This window comes from Pelobates fuscus, chromosome 1 (assembly GCF_036172605.1).
Source record: "Pelobates fuscus isolate aPelFus1 chromosome 1, aPelFus1.pri, whole genome shotgun sequence".
Classification (NCBI taxonomy): Eukaryota; Metazoa; Chordata; class Amphibia; order Anura; family Pelobatidae; genus Pelobates; species Pelobates fuscus.
Window position 1 is genome coordinate 279955427 of NC_086317.1, and position 17835 is coordinate 279973261.

Here is a 17835-nt window from a genome sequence, read left to right on the forward strand (position 1 = left end):
GGTACAATAAAATACAAAAACAATATTAATACACAATATATACAAAATTTAACATAGAACAGGTAGGAAATATATAATCAACCATGACACGTGCATTCTGTTTTGAGGTATGTATATAAAACAATTATTAGTTAATTATTATTATTTTAAATCTCCACTTGTATTAGTCTTGTAAATGCTTTGTGTAGTGTATTTTGTATAAATGTAGGTCTTTAAAGCGGCACCACTAGCAAAAACACAAATACTAGGTGTGACCCTATTTCTTTCTTTCTTTCTTTCTTTCTTTCGTTTTCGCTATGTGACTGGTATTTGAATTTAGTGTTAAAACAATAATTTTGAGTGGGTGGTAGCTCTGTGGTATGTGCATCTTGACTCCTTTTGCTAGTGCAGCACACAGAACAACCCTAGGTTTAGAAATCATTCTTCTATGTTTGAGGCAGACTGTGTGATGCACCTTGTCTATTTTGTCAACAGTGTTGGAAATGTTTTTTTTTTGTTTTTTTTGTTGCAAGTTTGTTTTGTGACAGCATATCTACAAAACCTGTTAAACATAGATTGCTCAGAGACTGACACATGGACGAAACCTTTCTTTTTAACCCCTTAAGGACCAAACTTCTGGAATAAAAGGGAATCATGATATGTCACACATGTCATGTGTCCTTAAGGGGTTAAAGGGTTATTTCAAATAAAAAAGTGTTTTCATAAAACATTGGTTTTAGGGGTTCTATGTGTGAATACAAAGGTTGTGAGTGTCTTCTTTTAAGGAAAAGTGTTTCTATAGCAGGATATTAATTTGTTGCAGAGGGATTTTGATAGATTGGGGTACTGGGCACTCAAAAGGCAGATGAAATTGAATGTAGAAAAAGGCAATTATGCACTTTGTTGTAAAGCATGCACAAGCAGCTTATACCCCAATAGTGAGTAAGGGATAACTACACTCAAGAATGATTTGGGAATGTGCAGAAAACTAGGAAACAATGTGCAATGTCAACTGGCAGTGGCCAAGGCCAGTACGGTATTGTCATTTAAAAAGGGGCAATAATTCTCAGGATGAAAATATAATTTGCCTCTTTATAAATCACTAGTAAGACCAGGGCCGGATTAACATAGGGACTGATTAAGCTGCAGCTCCAGGCCTATGTCTATGGAATAGGCCCATTGATATAAAAAAATATCGGTGCCGATATTGCAGTAATGCTGGCAATACAAATGAGATTACTCTGTAATACCAGCACCGGCCAGTAAGGGTCACTGTGTGTGGAGAGAGGCAGGGATAGGATGTTACAGCATATACCTGATCTCTCTACTCAGTGATCTGCGGGGGAGCAGCTACACAGCACAGAGAGTCCAGACAGCAGCTCCCAGCCTGCAGAGACAGACTACAGCTCAGGGAAGTGAGGGATGGGGTAAAGGCTGCAGGGAGACAAAGGGACACTGAGACACTAGGGGACACTGTAAGACAAGGGACACCTGGAGATACAGAGACACACATGGGGACACTGTCACTGGGAGACATGGGGACACTGAGACACTAGGGGATACTGGGAGACTTGGGGACACTGGGAGACACTCTCTGTGCCCCTAGTGACATGGGGACATTGGGCATCATGGGGACATGGACTTTGGGAGACAGGGGGACACCGTGAGCAATCCATCTATTCAGCAGAATCAAACTGTAAGTAGTTTTTTGGTGATTTTTCAGAATTTTCTCTTATGTCACTCTTTGTGATTTACATCATGTGATATCACACATACATAATTAGTTATGCAAATTAGTAAGGCCTGTATTTTTTTTCCAAGAAAGGTGGTAACCCTAACTACTCTTCACATACTCTTGCTTAAGTATGGGAACTTAAGAGGGATATATGGAAACAAAATTTGTGTGGACTGGCTGAAATGAAATTAGTTAAAGGGACACTATAGTCACCAGAACAACTACAGCTTATTGAATTTGTTCTGGTGAGAAGAATCATTACCTTCAGGCTTTTTGCTGTAAACACTGTCTTTTCAGATAAAATGCAGTGTTTACATTACAGCCTAGTGATAACTTCACTGGCCACTCCTCAGATGGCTGTTAGAGATCCTTCCTGGGCCATGGCTGCCTAAAATGCATCCAAACATTCAGTATCTCCTCCCTCTGCATGCAGACACTGAACTTTCCTCATAGAGATTCATTGATTCAATTCATCTCTATGAGGAGATGCTGATTGGCCAGGGCTGTGTTTGAATCATGCTGGCTCTGCCCCTGATCTGCCTCTTTGTCAGTCTCAGCCAATCCTATGTGGAAGCATTGTGATTGGATCAGGCTGATGATGACAGCAGACTGCTTGTTTTCCTGAGCAGCATGCAGAGTTACAGCTTCTGGCTTGACTACAGTAAGATTTTTTACTATATTTATGGAGGCATGAGGGTCTAGATGGTGGTTTTAACACTATAGGGTCAGGAATACATGTTTGTGTTCCTGACCCTATAGTGATCCTTCAAGGTAATGCTGACTTTGGTCTCTCTAACACTGTGACATTTTCCATTTCTTCTACACTCACTACATCCACCTTTTCTCTGTCTCAGACTGTATACCAGGAGCTTCTGCCTGCTAGTAAGAAGGTAAGGAGACAAGTGGACATGTGAGTGCTAGGGGACAGTCCTTAGAAAGCATGGAACAAGCGCATCATTACACGCATTTATGCCAAGCTCAGGATGCTGTTTGCCATCATGCATGATTGGCAGGCAGACTGAAATGCATTAATGCCAGGCTAGCCTTTCAATTCTTTGGGCAGACACGCCTCGTTTTTAGGCATGTTCGTCCCTTTCGGTAGTTCTGGTTACATGATCCGCGTCAGTAGCCCACCCTTTTACACTGCCCATTGACTTCCTGCTTCACTGGACACTGCTGTTAGGGGGTATGGATTTACTTGAAAAACAAAAGCATGAATTTGAGAGAGATTCGCATATTTTAAGAGAATGAGTTTTCTTAGTGCTGCATCATGTGTGTTTCCCTCCAGCAACATCTCCACCAGATACATAACGCTTGAGAGGTATGACTGTTTTAGTGTTTTTGGTTGATAAGATTCTGTACTTAGGCCCCTCATAATTGTCAGCACCAGGCCCACTGGGCTCTTAATCTGGCCCTGGGTAAGACTACACCTTGAATATATTGTGCAATTTTGGGCACCAGCTTTAAAGAAGGATATTATGATACTAGAAAAAGTGCAGAGGTGGACTACAAAATTAATAAAAAGAATGGAACATATTAGTTTTGAAGAAAGATTAACAAACTTAAATATCTTTAGTTTGGAAAAACAGCGCCTCAGAGGGGGTATGATAGCGTATTATACAAATATATTCAAGGCCAATACAAACCATTATCTAGAAATCTATTCATTAACAAGACTATACACAGAACACAAAGTCAAGCATTTAGACCGAGAGAAAGGAGAAAGGGTTTGTTACCGTAAGAACAATAAGAATGTGGAATCCTCTGCCTGAAGAGGTGGTTTCATCAGGGGCTGTACAGACGCTTGCAAAAACATAATATTCATGGATATAATTTTTAATTAGTGAGGTAATGTCGTTATCCAAAGAGATACCTGACTACCATTCTGAGGTTTATTGCAAAATTGGAAGACTTTCAAACTGGGGTTTTGTTACCTTCTTTTGGATTAACAGCAAAAACAAAGAGAGGCTGAACGTGAGAGGCTGAACGTGATGAATGCATGTTGCTTTTCACCTATGTAACTATGTAACTACATATGTAAAGGACATATGATGTGGTTATATTAATTTGTAAGTGAGCAAGTGTGCATTAGTTTGTTTGCAAGTTGAGAACATTCTTATCAAATTCATAAACATATTTTTTTCTTTGATAGAAAATGTACCTCTGTCCCCTCCCCCCCACCCCTGAGATTGGACTCGGAATTCGCCTGTGCCTCGAGCTGCCAGTGTTCAGTGAATGAGTCAGATCTTTGCCAGGTTACCATGGCAAAGCTGTGACTCCTCCAATGAGTGCTGGACTGGAATAGCATTTACTCTGGTCTGCACCCGCCAGTTTAAACATACCACACATTGCTGTGAGTTTTATTAAATTTGTTTAACTGATTAAAAATGGTAGGCTCAATTTTTTCCCTTACACTTTTCATTTGCTTTTCTATAATTATCTTGAGTCCCTTCCTGTTATTCAAGAGCCAAGCAAATATTCATATTCTCACTCACTCTCTCTCGCGCTCGCTCTTTCTCGCGCTCGCTCTTTCTCGCGCTCGCTCTTTCTCGCGCTCGCTCTTTCTCGCGCTCGCTCTTTCTCGCGCTCGCTCTTTCTCGCGCTCGCTCTTTCTCGCGCTCGCTCTTTCTCGCGCTCGCTCTTTCTCGCGCTCGCTCTTTCTCGCGCTCGCTCTTTCTCGCGCTCTCTCGCGCTCTCTTTCTCGCGCTCTCTCTCTCGCGCTCTCTCTTGCGCTCTCTCTCTTGCGCTCTCTCTCTTGCGCTCTCTCTCTTGCGCTCTCTCTCTTGCGCTCTCTCTCTCTTGCGCTCTCTCTCTCTTGCGCTCTCTCTCTCTTGCGCTCTCTCTCTCTTGCGCTCTCTCTCTCTTGCGCTCTCTCTCTCTTGCGCTCTCTCTCTCTTGCGCTCTCTCTCTCTTGCGCTCTCTCTTGCGCTCTCTCTTGAGCTCTCTCTCTTGAGCTCTCTCTCTTGAGCTCTCTCTCTTGCGCTCTCTCTCTTGCGCTCTCTCTCTTGCGCTCTCTCTCTTGCGCTCTCTCTCTTGCGCTCTCTCTCTTGCGTGCTCTCTCGCGCGCTCTTTCGCGCGCTCTCTCTCTTGCGCGCTCTCTCGCGCGCACTCTCTCTCTCGCGCGCTCTCTCGCGCGCACTCTCTCTCTTGCGCGCTCTCTCTTGAGCGCTCTCTCTCGAGCGCTCTCTCTCGAGCGCTCTCTCTCGAGCGCTCTCTCTCGAGCGCTCTCTCTCGAGCGCTCTCTCTTGAGCGCTCTCTCTCTTGCGCGCGCAAGAGAGAGAGCGCGCGCAAGAGAGAGAGCGCGCGCAAGAGAGAGAGCGCGCGCAAGAGAGAGAGCGCGCGCAAGAGAGAGATCGCGCGCAAGAGAGAGAGCGCGCGCAAGAGAGAGAGCGCGCTCTCTCTTGCGCGCGCTCTCTCTTGCGCGCGCTCTCTCTTGCGCGCTCTCTCTTGCGCGCGCTCTCTCGCGCGCGCTCTCTCGCGCGCGCTCTCTCGCGCGCGCTTTCTCCTTGTAAATAAAAAAAAAGCTTTTTATTTTGTAAACATTTCAGTTTTATATTCGTTTTTTTTCCTCATACAAGTTGTACAGAAGACAAGAGTGTTTTCCTTTTGTAAATATATATAAAATGTCTTGCCTTAAACCATCGTTTCCCAATTGGCGTTCCGTGGATAATTGAGGCTAGCGGCGAGGGAGCACTCTCCCCTGCTCAGCTCCCTCACACGCACCACAGTGATGCCGGAGCGAGAATATGATGTCACTCCAGTCCCGGCATCACTAAGAGGCGTGCAACGGAGCTGAGCAGGAAAATCACTGCTCCCTCGCCACCCGCACTTTTCGCCTGCATGCCAGCCACTCAGCCCAGCAGCCCCACTGGACCCCAGAAACCGCACGCCAGCCGCTCAGCCTAGCAGCCCAACATGACCCCAGGGAAATAGAAACTCCATGCCAGCACTCCCAAAGGTAGGGAAGCTGGGCGGGGTAAAATTTAAAAAAAAAAATTAATTGTGTGTGTATGTGTCTGTTAAGGAGTTTGTATGTGTGTTTGTCAGTGAGAGTGTTTGTGTGCTTGTCAGTGAGAGTGTGAGTGTGTGTATCAATATGTGTGGATCTGTGTGTGTATATGTCAGTGTGTACATGAATGTGTGTGTATGTGTCAGTTTTTATATGTGTTAATTTGTTTGTTGTATGTATGCATGTATGTACGCAAGTACGTGGAATAGTACAGCAATCATATGTGCATACATCCCAGCAATCAAACACCAACACAACATGCAAACACACTCCTGCAAACACAAACATTACATACAAAAACCCCAGGATTCAAATTTCAAATTTATATACAAACACTCAAACACATCCTTCACTAAAACACTAATACTACACACAAATGTACCTCCACATTTAAAAGCCAACACTACACTACATACACCCCTGCATGCAAATGCAAACATTACATACAAACACCAACTGTAAACACAAAAGCACACCTGCTCCTAAGTACTAAGATCTGTTTACTATCTGCGCTATGGCGCCCACATTTTTTGGGGGGTTCCGCGGGAAAAATTAATTGGGAACCCGTACCCTAAACTATCCAGTATTTTGAAGGTCTGGCAACCAGAGCAGGAGTAAGTCAGGTTGCAGAATAGTAGGTGGTATGGTGTACAGATTTGCTCAGTCATGTTTGCAATTTTGTTATTAAGCGTGCTACACATGTCACATTTAAGAGGATGATTTTTTTTTTTTTTTTTAAATCTGTCTTTCCATCCACACTGAAAAAAAATATGTTCAATTCCTGAACTAGATGATATTTTTTATTTTTTATTTTTTTTTTAACTTAAAGGGAGTTTGGATCTATTGTCCATTCATTTCCATAGGAAATTCAGAGCAAATTATGATTCCTGGGAAAACAAAATGGAATTTAAAAATTACTATTAGAGTTAAAGCAATATGACTGTTTGCACAGTTGCTGAAATATAAAAGAATTGCATTTCAGTTGTGAAACATTTAAGAGTAAAAGTATCACAGCTAGATATAGTTTCTCATCATCCTCATGTCACCTCAACAACCTCTGTTACATTTTCAACTTTTCTTTTGCAAACCTGGTTTCCTTTCCATTATGGACTCTTTAACCCTATGTACAACTAAATTGTTTTAATTTGAAATCATGATTGCAATGCCTTTCACCAACCACAAAAGCCAAAAAATAAACAGGGTGTCACTTTTAACCATATGGTCCACTTTTATCCTTGCTGGGAATAAAAGAAGCCATCTCTTGAAAAAAGGCTGTAGTAAATTATAAAAATAATAATAATTTAACACAGTTTATGTTTTAAGTTATTTCTGGATTTCATTCTACTGGTATTTGTCCCCAATTTGAGCATAGTTTGGGAGGGTTTCAGTTTGTTTAAAAATAATTTTAAACAATCCAATTCCTTTCCTCGTCATTTTGGGTGATAAGAAATCTAGTTAATTTCAGCTGCATCGAAACAAAGAAATTGCCCCAACTGATTTTGGAAATCTACAAAAGATATCTCTCAATCGAATTATACATATCTTCAGGGCACTTTTTATTGTGACTGCAATAAACAATAGATGTGACATGTATACTGCCAACAGCAAGAAAGTAGTAATGAATTATCGATAATGGCAAAAGGCACTCAATCACTTACATTCACAATTTTAACTGTATTATAACAGAAGTAAAACAAATACTTTGAAAGGTAGTAGAACTGCACGTGCTTGGTAAAGCCACCAACATAAGTGGAGAAATTAGAGACTAACTTAAAAGAGCACATAACACAGTAACCTAGTTCCTAGCCTGCCATATCAGCCCATAACAAAAAAAAAAAAAAAGGAAATCCTGGGTCCCAATATTCACAGGAAAGTGGCAAACTGGGCATGCCACCCTTCTCTAAGTATGAGTTGAGTTCAGCCCAGAAAGATTGGATGAACCCGCACTCCCACAGACAGCAAAATATACATATTAATTGAGTTTGCAGGAAAGGGAAGAAACTTGCCTTGCAACATTTTCCACTATACACATTGAAATTCAATCTGCATAGTTATCGGTTTGGTGCACACAATCAGAACTTCCTTAAAGTTGTTTGTGTGCTTTTTTTTTTTTGTTTTGTTTTGGTGTCTGCATTTTCAAAAATATACTTCGGAAATAAAAATACCCCCTGCCCTCAGTGCTCCCATTGCAATTATATTAACTGCACCAACCTGATTTAAAGGGACGCTTTGCCCCAGAACCAGGGCCGGTGCAAGGATATTTGCTGCCCTATGTCATATTTGCTGTGACATCACAATGCCCCACCCATATGATCTGCCATATGAACTAATGCCAGTGCTGCACACAGTGTGTGTTTACATTAAAAAAAGCCTGCAGAGACAGACTATAGGCACCAGTACCACTTTATTAAGCTGCAGTGGTTCTGGGGACTAAAGTGTCCCTTTAATGTGAGGTAAATTAGAGATTAGTGTCACTAATAATATACTAGACTGTCTACTTACAATCAGATGAGGATGATGATGGGCTCTGGCTGCAATCTGGCTCCACTGGTCTGGTTTAGAACAGGATCTCTGGAGGCTGTTTGTAACTGTGGTCACAAAAGTCAATGTTCTGGGGAATATGAAGCAGCTCCATTTTTTTGGGCCCCTTACACAGCTCAAGGTCTGGGCCCCCAGGGCCTGATGGTGAATATGCCGCTAAGGCCCACCCATAACGCCCTATTGAACATATTTACTACATGCATTGGAAAGTCATGGCTGGTTATGCCAAGCAGCACTTCTTACCCTACCCTATAACATGCAGAATTGTTTGTATTGTGGCATTCTTTAACAAACTGTGTCTTCTATGGGAAAACTTATTTTGGTGATTAAATATCAGCTGGCAACTGTGTTAAAGGTATGACCTGGTATGCATGAAAGCATATATTTCTGAGTTACCCCTAAAGCACTTAAGCTTGCTGTAAACTTTGAAAAGTGTCTCCTCTTTTTTTTTTTTTTTTTTCATTTTGGAAATAGTGCAGATTTCAATAGAAATTGGCACTTTTATAAATTATACTGGTTACATCCCTTCCCCCTCCCCAAGCTTTTCAAGCAGACAACAGGTCCTGTTACTTCATGGTTTGGTTAACTTAGTTGCACTGAACTCAAGAGGCAGCGATTGCCCAGAGCACTTACCTTGTGAAGACATTGAGCTACGTCGGGAAGTCTGTGATTGGACAGTCACAGAAAGTCTGGGTGGGGTTAGAAGGAGAGGATTTGCAAAGGCAGCAGACAAGAGATCTGCATATATCCCCAATGGAAAAAAAAAAGCATAATTAAATGCATTAACTTTTTTATATAGTTTGTGCTTACTACAAAGTGATTTTTATTTATTTTGTATTTGGGTTGTGGCGTATCCATTTAAGTCAGTTATGAATATAGTTTGTTTGTTTCTATCCAGAATTAACTTATAAACCAAAGCTAGGTTACAGAGGCAACTAAACCTTCGCTTTTAAAGTGCTTCCTGTGCAGGAAAGTCCAAGTTGTTTTTTTTTTGTTTTTTTTCCTTTTTTCTTTTTTTCCTTTATGCATGTTTGTAAAACATTGTTTACATCTTAAGGCTTAAATATAAAGTACTCAACCCCATCTCATCTCCCATTGTGACATCACCCAAGTGGAGGAGTTTTTCCAGGACCAGATCTCTTACAAATATCTTGGAATGTAGCCCAGAAAAATACCTGTCTAGTGAATTCCAGGAAGTTGGAATAAACACTCTGACAAAGATAGCCCAGGCCGATCAGGAGTGCAGCTTAGCACCCAGTTTAGTTAGATGTTTGCTTATACATGTGTATCTATTTATATGAAATGCATACAGTTATACCTTCAATGACCGAGTACTAATTCAACCATCTAATATTTGTGAGAAAGAGGGTTGATTATCCTTGTCTTACTTTTAGAACATAATCTAATAAGGAGTAGGAAACCTGTAGCAATGTAATTACGGTTCAACCTAATAAAGTTAGTACCGTCAGCTCTCATGCTTTCACATGTCAAATAAATTGTTTTATTTTGTGCTTTTTTAATAATTTATTTCAGTTTTATTTATTTTGAAACCAGAGCTACAGTGATAATAACTCATCGCTCAATGAAAAAATACAGCACACTATAGCAAAAACAGTGATATTTAGCAGTTTAGTGGCTCTCTGACGTACTAGTGTTGAAATGTGGTTACATTAGCTAATAAAACACTACCCAAAATGTCAGTTTCCTGTATTTGCTATCCTGCTGAGGAACTGTACAAGAGAGATTATATATATATATATATATATATATATATATATATATATATATAAAAAACACAAAACCTCTATCTGTTAAATATGTCTTGTGTGAAGCGACATGATACAAATTTAACTTAAAGGCACAAAATTGTGCATGGATAGTGTAAAAATGCTTTCTGCAATGATTATCACTGTATTTGTTTAAGTGGCACTGGTTTATTTAAATTCTAACATGTTGCAAAAGTGCTTTACAGTGCATCATATCCTTACATTAAAGGACCACTATAGTGCCAGGAAAACATACTCGTTTTCCTGGCACTATAGTGCCCGGAGGGTGCCCCCACCCTCAGGGACCACCTCCCGCCGGGCTCTTGAGAGAGGAAAGGGGTTAAAACTTACCTTTCTCCAGCACTGGGCGGGGAGCTCTTCTCCTCCGATCCTCCTCCTCTTCTCCCATTTGGCTGAATGCGCACGCGCGGCAAGAGCTGCGCGCAAATTCAGCCGGTCTCATAGGAAAGCATTATCAATGCTTTCCTGTGGACGCTTGCGTGCTCTCACTGTGATTTTCACAGTGTGAATCACGCAAGCGCCTCTAGCGGCTGTCAGTAAGACAGCCACTAGAGGATTTGAGGGCTGGATTAACCCATTTATAAACATAGCAGTTTCTCTGAAACTGCTATGTTTATAAAAAAAAATGGGTTAACCCTAGCTGGACCTGGCACCCAGACCACTTCATTAAGCTGAAGTGGTCTGGGTGCCTAGAGTGGTCCTTTAACCCATCTGTGTTATTTTAAAAGATGCACCCTGTTATTTTTCATATTCTTTTCTAATCAAAATGTCACACTTGTGTTTTTCTTCTTTGCTATCCAGCAGGTGTCTCTTATCTTTAACAATACAACTTTTTGCAAGTTGGCTGTCAGAACCTGGATTTATTAAAGCTCAGGATTCAATGTAGTATTAAACAGTAGCCCCTTGTTAAACTAGCTCTGTAGTTTGTAAAGCCAAATAACACTTTTAAAAAACTTTGTGTATGCTTGAATTGTAAAGTTCAAAAGCTCACTATAATCCCGTGTCTTTGTATAGTATATTTCAGTATGCTTAGTAAATATATGTGAGTTATTGCATGTATAACAGACATTTGCCCTTTATAACATTTTCTGCATTGGTATTTATAATTGCATGGAAAGCACAGCTGTTCACGTGATTAATTATAATATATTTGTAAAGTGGCTTAGGTAATTCTGAGATTTTACAATCTAGAGGTTGCCAACCATAGTTCATTTTTTTTTTTTTTTTTTGTCTGGCCCTTTAGGAGACCGGCACAAATTTGTACATTATGGTGAGAACTCCATTAAAATTACCATCTAAACCAGGGTTAGGCAACATTTGGCATGCCAAACTACACCTCACATAATGGTGGCAAAGCATGAGGGGGAAATGTAGTCCACAAGATCTGGAGTGCTTACAGTTGTCTTTGTCTGATCTAAACTATACTTAAAAAATAACAAAACAGAATATATATATATATATTCACTGTATCGCCTGGATATAGAAGTAGTTGTAGTGATAATAGGAGTACTGCAGCTAGGTAAATGTCTAATACCAAGTAAGATCTTGACATAGAATCGTAAACACCAAAAAGGAAATACAAATAACCTAGTAAGATATGCTCCTACGTCTACATATATGTAGCAGCTCAAGATAACTGTATCCAAACATAGTTCAAATATATAAAAAAGTAGTAGCTTTATTAAATTGTCTCAGTGTGAGAACTCTGCTAGACCATATACTTCATAAAGGCTGCTAGATGAAGAAAAATCTATCCCGGTAAAAAACACATAACCCGTAAGGTTAATAAATACTAGGAACAGAATATAATTGCTTGCATTAGGGACTAGTATCCGAAGGGGCAGAGTAAAAACTTCTTACCCCCAAAATATTGATATTGGTCAATCAAGAATGCTAGTCCAAACTATTCACCTAGTATCTAAAAAAAAATATATATATATGAAATAAGGCACAAAATAAACCTATATCCTTAGTATATAACCTGGGAGACAAATGCTAGCAGAGTATATTGGTAGAGAGGTATAATAATAGGTCTAATGCCAGACAAAAGGAACTGGCAGTAATTACACTAAATAGCCTCTCTCACATTAAATCTAGCTAGATAGACATAGAAGCAGTACTGCTATTATCACATATTATCACTACAACTACTTCTATATCCAGGCGATAGTGATTTTCACTCTTCCTTCTGTTGAGAATCACTGTGTGTGTATGTATATATGTTTTTCTGTTTAGTTTATATTGGGGTTAAGAGACCCCTGGAGTCTCGGTTAGGTGCTAAGGATAACCGGTTCAACCTGGACGCTATCTGTATTCTTTGTGTCACAGGCTGGACTGATTGTTGATCCTTTATTTGTCTGTATGTTGAAAAATAACAATACCGGGGGGAAAAAATGGGTAAAAAATACTTTATTTTGCTCCTTCAACAACTGGATGTATGTAGAGATATTCATGGCAAACTTTCCTAAAGTCGCACAAAAGTCCCTTAGAGAACAAAGACAGGAGACAGAGAATAATTTGGCCCTACATTAGGATATGCCAGGGCACAGATCTTGGCATGTCTGTCATTTTTAATACAATACAACCACTGGATCACACTATGCTGTTGTATCCATATTTGCATATCAACCTGTGAAAGGTGGACATTTTTAAGGGACATGCCTCACTTGACAATTATGTTTTTAAACTAGCAAGCAAACACTTCTACACAAATCAAATACACAGGATTTCTATAGCTATTTAAAATAAAATAAAGATAAGCAGCTATAACTACACAGGCTAGGGTCTCATCTTTCTGGTGAATTGTGAAAACGGTTTTGTAAAAACCTGCTGTCTTGGCAAAACTCGTTAAGTGTATTTTACCATTATTTTTATGTTTTTATAATCCAATATTATTTATCTACTTGGACTGACCTGATTATTTTTAAAGCAAATTAAACTGTGAGGACTCCACCTTTTACATCCTTGGTGGGGTTATTCCACCTACGCCTTCAGGATTAAGCAAAACCTACATTTTGCTCTCCCTTACGGAATACCTCTCCTTTTATTTAGTTTATATTATCACGTAGAAATGAGCACCATTGGTTGTTTTACTCTTTTTGTATAATTGGTGACCTACCAATTATACAAAATCTCAATCAGATCTCAATGCACCATCCACAAAAGACTCCAAAGGACAAGCATATCCAGAGACTGGGCATATACCGCCCAAGAGAATGATCACGAGAAAATCTACCCTACATAGTATACCTTTGTGTTCTTCTTTATTCACGGACTGTCACTTGGACCTGAGTACAAGCAAAAGGCGCTGCTAACGCATCTCTATTCTTCTTTTAAACAAATATACAAACCAAAATAAATCATGAAAAACTTCCAAAAGTATGTAATAAACATATATTATAAACCCGAACAGATTGGATTGTTGGGCACACCTCCCTTTTACCCACTAATTACAGAAACAGAACATCATTGTGCAGCACCAGGAGATAATTCCCTCTCATCTCCCTCTGTCAGGATGTTGCAAGGGGAATATATCTTCCAACTGCACATGTGTAACTCTGTCAGGCATGCACTTTTCCAGCATTTGTAGGGATAGCACACTGATTGGATAGATTAGTGCACCGCCCTTCCTGGAGTGGATGTGAAAAGCATAAGAGAGAAGAAGCGGGTAAATATGGAAAAGAAATCCCACTTACCTGCTTTTTTTCAGTCTGCAGAGTGAGTCAACTGTTGCATTCAAGCTAAAGCATCTGAGTGTGACAATTGTTTCAAAATGATGCATGTCCCTTTAAACTGATCTGATCCATCTTGTATGGGGATTTATTTCCAGTCTGAGATGTTTATTGTGGCTGACCTGCTACCGACAGTTACATTTTCATTCTTGTGCCTTGCAGGATAGAATATTTCTCTTTTACTTCAGCCAGTCATTTAAAAGGTTTTACATTGAAATAGTTGGGATTACCATAGTGTAAAAAACAAACCAAAACAACTGCTTCTTAAAGTGATACTCTCACCTCCCTGCAAAAATCTTCACTAAATACTCATATTGACTCTGTTGGAATTTCACAGAAATTCCAACTTAGTCTAAAGATATACTGAGACAAAGTAGGGATTATTTTTTCTCTTAGTAATTTTCCTACTCATGACACCTCTTGACGTTGTGTGGAGCTACCGCCAAGAAGTGTCCTTCCCACAGCTATCCCCATTAACAGCTGCAGGTAAATTGGCTCTGTCAATGGAGGGTCTTGCGAGATCCTCCATAGACCAAAATGCTTTACTTTCGCGCATATGCAAAAGTACAGCAGTGAAATAGAGGACCGTCCAGAAGAGGATGGCAGCGCGAGTGAAAAGTTCAGATAAATTAAACTCGCCTTTGCTAGCCTGCTAGCCATTCAGAATAATGTCAATCTCTTTAAAACCGGTATCTGGTTAAGGTAGAGTTAAAGACACATGCTCAGCATCATTTTTGTGGCATTACTTCCTCCGCCGAGCTGCTCTGACCCTCCCCTGCCACGTGGTCAAACCACGCGGCACCCTGAGGGAGACTTACCTCCCCCGATCCTAGTCGACCTCCTCCTGCCGCGCGGTCTGACTGAACTGCGCAGCCGAATGTCTATATATAGATGTGGATGTCAGGTCACACCCACTCTTGGATCGCAGTGATGACGTGGACCTATCAGAACATAGGTAAGCCTATTAAAGGCATGTTTTAGCCCCCATTCATTGCCCTACTGTGATTTCTGCTAGAACCTCATTTAGTGCTCCTAGTAATTCTCTTGTGATTTCCTGTGTTTGACTTCTGCTTCGTATTTGACTCGTGATTTCTGGTATCCTGACCCCGACTTTGTCTTGATTCTTGAGTATTCCTGTTATTCGTGTCCTTGATTTATTCTTGACCCTGATTCTTGTTGTTTAGCTACTATTGGGCTCTGGGTAAAAGCATTGCTTTTTACTCCGTTTGTTCAGTGGGAATGAATACACATGTGCTATACATGTTCTTTATAACAGTAATACACGTTTATTGATAACACAGAAGGTGTTACACCGCTATGATGTTTGTGAAGCTTATTAATTTGCTACTGCTTTGAGTCTTTAACAATCAATATACTCAGTAACACTGCTAATGAGAGGCAGCTGCTTCACGGCCTTGTTCACCTCCTACATACTGAATGCCTGACTGAGTCAACCTCTCATTTCTGACCAAAGCATATTATAGAATGAATTCCTCTCATGTTTGTATAAAGGATTTATCTAAAAAAAAACAAAAAAAAACCTACTTAGCATGCTAAAAATTAAAGTTAAATAGTAACTTCAAGCAACATTACCTCTTCAATGAGTTTAAGTGGTTATGGTGTGCACTATATGTTTCACTATGAGATGCTGCACAAATGCAGTTTAGTCCCACTGCTCCCAGAGGTACAACTCCACTTACAGCATCAAAGCTGGTATCATCAGCCAGCTTTAAACAAGAGTTTCAGGCTGACTAATGTCAATTCTGTGCTTTTTCCAGTGCACAGAATTGGATTTATTGGCTGAATGGCCATCTGACGCTCTTAGTCAATGAATAGCCAGCAGGATTGGCATGCTGAATTTATTCTCAAGTGCCTAGTATCTCAAACGTGCCATATGGGGATTTCAAGCTATTCAAATTATGTAACATTTTAGCAGATACCCACAGTGGGTAAAGATGGCTGCCCTCACAGACAAAGGCAAGTAAGGAGATTACCTAAAAATGGATTTTGTCTAAGCTAGGGCTACAGACTGAATAAGCAGGATATTATGGCATTATGGCTTTTAGGACCAGAATTTGACTACATCGAATTGACATTTGCAATAATTTTTTTATTTTTATTTTTTACATTTTATTATGCTTCATAATATAGGAGATGTATTTATGGGATGACAAGGCCACTATGCAGGATGAGCTACATCACTACTCCACCCACTTATACACTGTATTGCGTGGCTCAGAAACATAGTTACTTCTTAATAACCATCCTTTATTTTAATTTTCTAAACCAGTCTGAGATTCTGCATGACGTGTTTCCTATACCTTCCTTAACTCTGATTATGAGATTTGAAGTTTAAAGGCATGAATAATTATAAGAAAAGTTTCATAAATCATATAGATTATTACATGTGATTACCTCTATTAGTGCTTTATGATTACTCCGCGTCATAGGCTAAATATTTCAATAGTTTTCTAGAAAGGCAGAAATACTTTTTTTTTTGTTTTGTTTTTTTGTTTTTTTTGTTAACGGAACACTACAGCATGCAAAAAAAAAAAAAAAAAGAATACAATTATTTATATGTTGGAGTGTAGGAACATCTCCTGTATATTTCTATTCCTTTTCTTGGATGTGCTAACAGGTTACAATGGTCCTGCGCTGAGGCTGCATCGGTGCGAGACTTGGCACAAAGGATCCATGATGCACCCCTCCCAGAAGTGAGAACTGATGTTTCCCAGTTGGATTTAATGCATTTCACAGAGATGCATTGAATTTGCAGATTATGGTGATTGCCAGAAGCATTTTATTAAACACAGATCATGAATCTTGATGATCTTGATGATCACACAGTAAGAGGATCTGTCTTCAGTGAGGAATCTATCCAAACTCTTGAATTAAGGATTATCTGTGATTATTTGTCTGGAATAAAGGAATATTTATTTTGAATGATTTACACACACAAAGTAGCCCTTGCAAGTAAACTGATAAAGCAACACAGCAAAAAACAAAACAAAACCTTTTGAAATTTTTTATTAGAGTGAGAGTGATAACAATAATAATAAAAAATAAAATCCATTGCTCATCAGATAGTTGCTCCCATTAACTCTTATTTTGCCTTAAAAATGTCATGCTATGTTGTGCTCAGTAGTGTTTTTGTTGCATATTTTTACACTTTAACTAATGTATGTATTTCCACCCCTGCCCTTTCTTCTTTTTCATGTTGGCTCAACAGAGTTACCTGCTGAAGAAGGTACGTTAGTTTTATTACTTGTGTTGATTTTATTGTATTGTTCCGAACATAAACACTATACTAAAAGGTTTGTCTAAGCATGTCCCTAGTTACTGCACCTGTTCACACAAATTGCTTAATTAATGACTTGTTTTATTTAAAGCAACATAGAATGTTTAACAAAGTAGATAGGTATGTAATATAAGACACAAGTGTTGTAAGAGGTCTGGACAAGTCCTATTAAGAAAATTTTAGGCTCCAAAAAGGTTAGAAATAAGTGAAAAGAAGAACTTACTAAACGTTCTAAACATTCTTTTCATGTATATTCTTGATCCCTTTCTTTTTTTTTTTCATTTTCATTTTTTTTTTTTATTCATGCCAAAAAAAATGAAACCGGCAGTACATCACATTTTACACATTATCTGTCAAAAGAAAAAATCTCTTTCCTTCAACCCAGTTGCAGTAACAGCCTCTATTATTTATTATCATTATAAGCATTCATACTAAAACATTCCCATGTTACCTTAATAGTACATTCGTTTAGTACATACCATTCAACTCCTAGTTGTGCTGATCATATTATTAGCTTATAATGAACTAACTTACAGTTGTGATATACTACTTTATTAATCTGTTGTGTTATTAGTTTATAGTTTCCTTAACTAAATATATAGGGATAAGAACACAAAAAAAAAAGTGAACGCAAAAGAAAAGAAAAACCCTGGTTGTTGGTTGTTCTCCACGTTACCTATTTACATACCAATCTACTCTTTACTGGCTCTAACCACCTTATATAAAGCATACTCCAGTCAGAAATCTTACTTTAC

At 39.3% G+C, this 17835-nt stretch overlaps 1 protein-coding gene across 1 annotated transcript in view; it reads left to right on the forward strand.

The window, feature by feature from the left end:
* Nucleotides 1–17835, forward strand: part of ATP2A3 (ATPase sarcoplasmic/endoplasmic reticulum Ca2+ transporting 3) — a 212087-nt gene that overhangs the window by 68927 nt on the left and 125325 nt on the right. The window contains exon 2 of the mRNA XM_063457430.1: nt 17012–17029. Coding sequence (XP_063313500.1) covers nt 17012–17029 — 18 coding nt within the window. The remainder of the gene's footprint in view (nt 1–17011; nt 17030–17835) is intronic.